Source organism: Tachypleus tridentatus, chromosome 6, assembly GCF_004210375.1.
Source record: "Tachypleus tridentatus isolate NWPU-2018 chromosome 6, ASM421037v1, whole genome shotgun sequence".
NCBI classification, from domain to species: Eukaryota; Metazoa; Arthropoda; class Merostomata; order Xiphosura; family Limulidae; genus Tachypleus; species Tachypleus tridentatus.
This window is the reverse complement of record NC_134830.1, coordinates 150,147,078-150,156,085: the sequence shown is the minus strand read 5'-3', so window position 1 is coordinate 150,156,085 and position 9,008 is coordinate 150,147,078. Positions and strand designations below refer to the sequence as shown.

At 35.9% G+C, this 9,008-nt stretch overlaps 1 protein-coding gene across 1 annotated transcript; it reads right to left on the bottom strand.

The window, feature by feature from the left end:
- Positions 1 to 2,531: 2,531 nt before the first annotated feature.
- Positions 2,532 to 9,008, bottom strand: LOC143254019 (regucalcin-like). Its single transcript, XM_076508734.1, has 5 exons — positions 8,809 to 9,008; positions 4,645 to 4,836; positions 4,063 to 4,278; positions 3,590 to 3,736; positions 2,532 to 3,398 (listed from the first exon to the last, which is right to left on the bottom strand). Exons 1-5 carry the CDS (start codon positions 8,960 to 8,962, stop codon positions 3,193 to 3,195), a joined length of 915 nt encoding a protein of 304 aa, XP_076364849.1. The 5' UTR covers positions 8,963 to 9,008; the 3' UTR covers positions 2,532 to 3,192.

Below are 9,008 nucleotides of genomic sequence, written 5' to 3'. Positions count from 1 at the left end.
AAAGACAACAAATTTGTCAAATTAATCTTTTAAAGACTACATTTTTCTATTTTTACTGAATTATGACCTAACGGTCATGCTCTTCTTCCCTCCCTACATCTGCAATTAGATATTTTTGGATCTGAGACCTTTCCCCTCAAATTCCCTCTGCAAGGTGTGTGAGGAAGCTTTGCTACAACCATTCAGTTTTTATCCCAGCTTAATTTATGTACATAATAAGTTTCTTATTGTAAAGAAAAATAAAACATTACTTATAACACTGTGAATTTATCATCTCGATGAAATCCAGTTTAAAGTATTTATCTAATAATATTATTCTATAATCAGAACAAAATAATTTGGATGAATTGTTAGCATTCTCTTCATTGAAATTCAAGATCATCCCGTCGTAAAGAACAAATATCAATCCCTACAGTGGGATTCATGTTTGAATGTCGACGTAACGTTAGGTAATGTAATTAGAAGAATATCTTAGGCAAAGTAAAAACGACATATTACCGGTGAAGTACAAGTACATTTGATCTGATATGTTTAACCAATGTCGACTTCAGAAAAATATGACAAGTTAAGAAATAACAAATTGTATAAACTTTCACGTGCAAATAATAAGTTTTAAATGGTTAGATAATTAAAATCAAATGCGACATGCTACTTTTCATAACTATTTTATTTATCCTGACGTTCTCTAATCTTTATTCCATAGTACATATCCAGTCCTTGTTGTGGGTACCCATACATCTTACATACCTAAATATCCATTATCGGTACATTTCTACACCATACACATTTGAATACAAAGCATAATGGTCCTTCTACAACTTCTATAAATTTACAATTGTTCAATAATTTTAGTCTACCAGCATTTATGATAGCAAATCACAAAATAAAAATAATATAAACTTCCTAAATACTTTTTTATTTTCAGAAAATTTCCGTGAGGGTAACGTTTGCCACAAAGTAATATTAAACATTTTAGAAACAAAAGGACCATTGCCATATTCCTGAGTTTTCAGTGGATTAGTTATAGAACAATATATACCTATATTTCTTAAAACTAATCCACTGAAAACTCAGGAATATGGCAATGGTCTTTCTCCATTGAATCATCTTTGAAAGATTTTTAATATTATTTTGTGGCAAACGTAACCCTCATGAAAATTTTCCGAAAAGAAAAAAGTATAGAAGAAATTTATATTATTTTTATCTTGTGATTTGCTATCATAAATGCTGGTAGACTAAAATTATTGAACAATTGTAAATATTTGTACATATTTATGACTAACATAATTAACAATTTTCACCAGTAAATGTACAATTCATAACAATATGCTTGTTGAATTCATGTGAGAATCAGTTCTGCAGAACTTGTTTTAATGTGAACATACCAAAACACACTCAGTTATACAAAATGTTTATACATCAAATACACTTAACTTATATTACAAACATATCGATACATTACAAATAAGTGTAACTAAATAGAAAGACTTGTATCTGTATACTGTAATAAAACTAGGCTCACTCTGTTCTGACCACTCTTCTATATATATATCACAGTTACATTAATGTGTTTTGTCGTTATTCAAACAAAACAAAATATTTTGGGCTACTTGTACTGGAATGGAAGAAACCACGTTTGAATGCTGTCCCAGATAAACCACAACGTCACTGATCAAAGTAGACTTGCCTTAAGTCATGAAGATTAACCTAGGTTTACACTCTCATCCATTAAGACAAGCCCAATAAACCTTGACATCTGGTGATAGTATCAAAAGTGAATGTACACAGAACTTGTATTTCTAGACAGTGTGTTTTGACGACGTCTTTGTACAGCCTGATTGGACATTAGAATGTCGTGAATGATTATTTCTACTTGTATGATGACTGTCAAATTGTCATGCCAACTTGTGTATATAAAACTATTAAACTAGACGTACACATCCACGCCAGGTCTAAGTCGCCACCACGTCCACGGGGATCTTGTCTACTGTAACTTATACATAATAGAAGAAAAAATGTTTTACTTATTGTGGAATGTTACACCATCCGTCAAAAGCTCTTAGTTACGGTGTATATAACACGTAATGGCATAGAACTGTGTTCCTTTCAGTCATTTGGAGACCCGGTATGGCCAGGTGGTAAAAGCACTCGACTCATAATCCGAGGGTCGCGGGTTTGGGTTGAGAAAATTTTTATGTAGAGGAACGAACAACGATTCGACCTTCTTCGGTCATTATCAGGTTCACAAAGAAAAAAAGAGGTAACTGATCGATAGCTGACCACATGTTTCAAGGGGCTTGTGTAACTGAGTGTAGGAATGTAGAGGGCGTGCTTAGATATTTGATTATATTTATTAATACAGGTGTAAAGGTGTTCCTTTGTGTTCGTTTATTTCGGGCTTGGGTTTTTGCAGTAAGATTTCTTTAATTTTGCGTTTGTTTATGTTTGTTTCTTTATTTAGTATTTGGGTGTTTTCTATGGTTATGTTTTGTTTATTTGATTTGCAGTGTTCGAAAACGTGTAAAGGTGGATTTTTATGTTCTTTGAATCTGGTTTTCATTTTTCTACTTGTTTCTCCGATATAGAAGTCGTGGCAGTTATCACATTGTATTTTATACTAATGTTGGTGTGGTGTTTGTCAGTGTAGTTTTTACATAGTATAGACCTCAGTTTTGTGTCTGGTTTTTGAATAAATTTGGTATTAACTGGAATGTCATATTTTGTTACTAGTTTTTGCCAAATGTTGGTTATTTTTCTGCTGATGTCGGGAATATATGGTATGCAACAGTATATGGTTTCGTGATTAGTGGGATATATTTTTATGTAAAGAAATACCCATGGTATACAAATGTTACTTACGAAAGTCATTGTGGTATATAGGTGTTATTCGATGGAATATCCGTGGTTTCCAGCTGTTACTCGAAGAAGTCATTGTGATAATTTTACCGGATCAACAGATCAGATACTATGGTATATAAATTTATTGAAATCATTTGTCATGAAGAATCTATTTTTTCATTACTAAAAAAAAATCTGATACAAAGATTTATATGAGAACATTAATAACACTAACAAATGTAATTTAGTTTTAGTAACAAAGAAATATTTATATATATTTAACAACTGTGTGTTCGTTGAATATATTTATATTTTCACTCTTTATCAATACAGCTTTCTCAACGTTAATAGACCTTAACCAGCGAAACGGTCTTGAGGAAATCCCTTCACACCGAGCTCTGACACTTTAAACACCGCACCTGCTTGTGGTTGGTCCTTTTTATTGACGTCACTCAACCCAGCCCATGCGGATGTGACGTACAACTCATCGTAATTTGGCCCTCCAAAACAACACGAGGTTATTTTCTGTGCAGGAAATTTAACGGTGCGTAAAATTTGAGCTGTAATAATAAAAAATGAAGTGAAAGCCTGAGACAAACACATCAGGTTAAATTTTGTTTCCAAAGGGTGACAACCTTAATTTATAATTATTGAAATGATTAAACTTGTAAGTTTTAGTTATTATCAAACATCTTAATTCAACTTTTTTTACTATTTCCTCTGTAAGATTTAGTTTTCAAACAATTCTGACCTGTTGCAGGATCAATACGAACAACCCGCCCACCATCATAACATGCAACCCACAATTTGCCCTCACAATCGATGGTCATTCCATCAGGAAATCCACATTCCTCGTAGGCTGGAACAACATTGAAATCTACCAAAGTGCGTTGATTACCTGAAAATAAAAGGTCGAATTTCACTGAAAATAATTTAAAAAAAAATTCTATTATTAAATATTCCACTTGGAATCAAAACAGGACTAAAATATATATACATGTTTGGGTATAAGAATCCGGATTAGAATTCCACAAGGAATCATAATAGAGAGAAGAAACACATTCATGTTAAAATCCCGATCTAAATCCTAGCAGTTTAGCGCCCAATACTTTAAATATTGTTGTGTTTTATGAAACTAACTTTTGACGTAACAAGAAGTAAAACAGCAGTACCATAAATATATTTGAATGTCCTTTATTTAAAAAAACAAACGAACAAACATACTTAGTGTTCCGGGGGTCAAATCAAAGTCAAATGCATAGATCTTCCGAGGCAAGGAGTCAATATAAAACATGATTGTGTGGTCCAAATTCCACACCATGCCATTGGAAATGCTAATTTTTTCCACATGTTTCCTGAGCGACAGGTTTGAGTCAAGGCTGTATAATGTTCCTTGTTCAGGTTCGATTACAGTTGGGATTTTCTCAAAACCTTTAGTTCCTGTTGATAAATTTAAAACAACATTAACATAGTCACGACGTAGTATCACATAATCTGTATGCCGAAAAAATAATAAGACTATATTCACTTTTCTGTTATTTGTTTAGACACAACAAATGTTTCTTACATAACTGTCTTTGTTCAAACCAGGTTTTCCTTTCCTAAATAATTTGTAATTGTTTTAAGAAAGTTAAAACAGGTATAAATGTTTTTATCAATTACAATCTAGTGTAAATGCTTTTATCTATTAAAATTTCAATCTGGTATATATACATATTCGTATATGTTTGACATTTTCTGTCTGTCACTACTCTCTCACCAGTTGTGAGGTGTAGTACTTCTGATAGACCACAACCAGTTACGTACCTGCCCATAGTCTCCCGATCCTGTCGCACTTTCCGTCGTTAAAATGGTTGTCAGGCTTGTCCTGATCCACTTCCTGTAGCAACTCACAGGATTGGTTTTTCCAAGACAGTTTTCTTATTTCTCTGTCGACAGTCACTACTAATTTGTCAGGATCTGAGGAGTAAGGAATGACGAGGCTGACGACCCTGCCACCTACAGGTACGATATACAAAAAATGAAAATTTATAAGATTAGATTAAAAGATTAAAAACGAAATGGTACAAACGGAACAAATAAAAGTAGGTTTATGTGTTAATTATATTGTACTTGAACTAGGATTGTGTCAAGGAATATGGTGAGTTTTGTCATATTTGGTCAGAATTACAAATGTGCTAACTATATGTAGCCGTCCCTAATTTTAAACCTATAAACTAGAAGGAAAATAGCTAGTATACAGCGCCCGCCGCCAACACTTGTGGCTGAATAAGTGGGTTTGAATGATCCTCAGTTTTAGTGCGCACCTCTGACCTCAAAACGGCTGAGCGATTATATGTCACAATTCATAAACTAGCGGCTTTACAATAAGCACGAGGCTAAGAAAAATGTGCGTTTGGAACAAATACAGCTATCACCCATTTATATTTTCTCATGAAATTAACCTTTCACATAGTAAGAGCGTAGTGATGTTTAACATCTTTTAAATATTTTAATTGTATTTAAGAAATGTGTTACCAATGGTAGAAGTTTAACTTAAAGATTAACTGGAGTCTACACAAAGAACAGTAAAACTCGTGAAAAACACTGATCAGACTCAACCTGGAGGCCAGCTGAGTGCTTTAAATGGTTAACCAAGTAGATGTCGCTTTAGAAAATCATTTTCATCAATTCAAATTACCACAAATCAAAACGACGTTCTTCGTCACTCCAATATAACATTAAAACGTGCATGTTGATGTTTTTATTCAATGTACTAAATTAAATCACAACATAATGGAGATTTACTATAACACGCCACGTTTAGGTTGGAAGGTTCACCACAATATTTAAAACGGTAAATACGATCTCCAAAACAGGCTTAAAATAATAAACACACTATATGTATTTCAGAACAGCTGGTATGGGTATTAACACTTTTATTGATTAGCAGAGAACAACGTTTCGACCTTTCTAGGTCGTCTTCAGGTTCACAAAGAGAGTTTGCATCTGACGGTTGCGGACACATGTCTTAGGGAAAAAAGAAAAAAATAGTATAAACAACTGCCACGACTTCTATGTTGGAGAAACAAGAAGAGAAATGGAAACTAGATTCAAAGAACATCAACAAAAAATAAAACCTTCACAGGTTTATGAACACTGCAAATCAAATAAACACAACACGATCATAGAAAACACCAAGATTCACAGTAGTAAAACAAATATAAAGAAACGCAAAATAAAAATCCCTACTTGTACAACCAAACATGCTCCCCTTTCCAGCCGTTGGATCGGTATTATGTGGCGGTCAATCCCACTATTCGTTTGTAAAAGAGTAGCCCAAGAGTTGGGAGTGGGTGGTTATGACTTGCTGATGTCCGCTAGAGCAGATAACCCTCGTGTAGCTTTGCCCGAAATTCAGAGTCACACACGGGACGCCGAGTAAGTAAGACGTGTGTTTTATCTCCTTTTGATTTCCCAGTATGTCGTTCTCGTTACCTGGACCTGCAAGGCCACTCGCACCTTCTGTCCCGCCGGTCTTCGTCGACGGTCTACCACCCCACCGCTCGCCTTTTCAAGTTGCTACGTTTATCGCCCAAGCTAAGCCCGGCGCTTCCATAGACCCCTCTAGAACACGGTTCCTTCGCCGAGGAGGTATTCTCCTTCAACCGTCAACTTCTGCCGACCTTTCATACTTCTGTGAACCGTGGAACACTGTAATTAACATCAGATGCTCTCCGACAAAAAGCCTTTTCGCTGTTTTCTTGAGAGGTATACACCCTTCGATACATCAGCCCGAGATCAAAAACGCCATAGAAACCCAGACAAAGACCGAAATATACGCCGTGCATCGTATATTCTCAAAATCTACCAGACAACCTACTAGCTTCATGAAAATAGTAACAACCATCACCAAGCATGTTGCCGATACAATTCTACACAATGGTTGTTACTACCATATTTTTCATTTTAGTGCCGAACGCCCCCGACGTCGCCCAACTAATCCGAGATCACCCAAACAACCTGAATACGTTTCGCAACCTATAACATAAACTTGTACACAAAACCGACCGACCTGAATCAAACCACTCTGAGCCTGAGAAGTCTGATAACAAATCGTGCCAGACCACACCTCTCATTCCAAGTTCCACCACCTCGACCCAGATACAAACCACGCGACCGACGCCTCGGTTCAAACCGAATCCACATCCACAAACACCAAGTCGTCACAATCTCAAATTAAGGGAAGACATAAGTCCGTCCAGACCAGTGTAGAACAGCCAAGCCTAGAAACACCACTTGAAATTTCACCTGAGAGGAGGTTATTAGCACATCAACGTATAGATATGGCTCGAGCAAATTTAAGGCGCATACTTATCACAAAACGTGCTAACCCGACATTGCCACCACAACCAAACTTGGCCTCTCATCATGATCGTAATTATTAATTTTTTTATTTCTCCTGTGATTATTAACCTAGAATTTCTTACCCGACAGCTACCCTCGGGCATGATCTGGGTGGATTATTCGGCACCCAGGTCGTGAAAGTGGGTTTTCTCGGGGTACTCCCGTTTCTCCCCACACCTAATTCTAATTCTTAAGCATTGGATCCATTGATCCCTGCTTGAGCACTTTGATCCATCGATCCATCCCCGACCCTGATTTGGCCCGTTTGTTTATTGTTCATGTTGTATCCGACCTGTTTCTCATCGTATCTCTTTTTGGAGGGAAGTTTTCTTAGCCTTCGCTTTGTTGCCTGCCACGCTTACCAAACAAGTATTTAGATTAGTAAAATCACATTCATAGATCTGTCTATCCGTGTTATCAACTCACGTTAATAATTTTCTAATTTCCTCCAGATGCGGGGTTGAAGGAGGACTGTTTAGTCTTCGAGCACCCCAGGGGAAATATTAATCTTATACTTGAACACCGACCGTATTTGTGTGTGTGCGCGAAATTCAAAACAAACCTAACATCAAACTGCAACGCTCCCTACAGTCCTGTACTTGTTCATACTATTGTCCCTAAGACATGTGACCAGCAACTCTGTTAACCTGAAGATTACCTAAGAAGGTCGAAACGTTCTCTCATCAATAAAAGTATTAATACCAATACCAACCATTCCGAAATACATTTCTATTTCAAAGGGGGTTATCGTCATCAAGAAACTCACTATATATTATATACATAAGTAATGTTTATCTAACAAAGTTAAGGAGAGGGCGCAACATGTTTTCATAACAGAAAAAAAACTGAGTCCATCAGAAGTCACTATGTGATGTGCAATGCATTTACCTTAGCTGTAACCGTAATACCGGTACTTTGAGTTTCAGATCGAATATTGTTCGATGTACACAGTAAGACGTATTGTTACAGAAGTTCAATGTTCAAGGCAGAAAGCACAAACTATCGTTACTGAAGTTTATATTAAAAGTAACATATTACCACATGGCGAAATTTAAATGTTTTAACAATATGTACGTGTGTCCGTACAAATAATACAGCTGTACAGTTACAGTAATATTTGTATTTCTAATTCTACATATATTTACTGCAGATTCTTCGTTTAAAAAACCGTATCAGGTTGTTGTTCTGCTCAAGGTCAAATCTAGGTTACAATATTTAAGTGTCTTTTGAGCCCGAGGGGAGGTTCAACCAGAACATTTTTTGTTTGTAACACGTCAGTTGAGATGTTTTTTTAAATATTATTAATATTACAGTTTAATGCCACACTATCAAACAGTTGTACAAACTTTGGAGTTGTTCAAATCTAATTAACGTAATTATCAGTGATGTCGAGAAAACCCACCTGAAGAGAAATATATATGTAAAAAACGGCTCGTTTGGATTGAGAAAATATTTTACGTAGAGCAGCGAATAACGACCGAAGAAGGTCGAAACGTTGTTCGCTCCCAAACCAAACGAGCCGTTTTTACATATATAATTAACATAATCTCCTTACTAATGATACTCGTAACCATAGCTACATACTTAGGTGAACAACTTCTGTTTCTCGGGTCTCTACATCAAGTCTACAAACGTCACCAGCTAAAGCGTCTACATGCCATAAAACCTTACATTCTTCATCCCAATGAGGTCCTTCTCCAAGACTGGACAATCGTTTAGACGTAACACACACCGCCATACCAGTCAGCTAGCAGTAAGACAAACTTGGATAAACTAACATACTA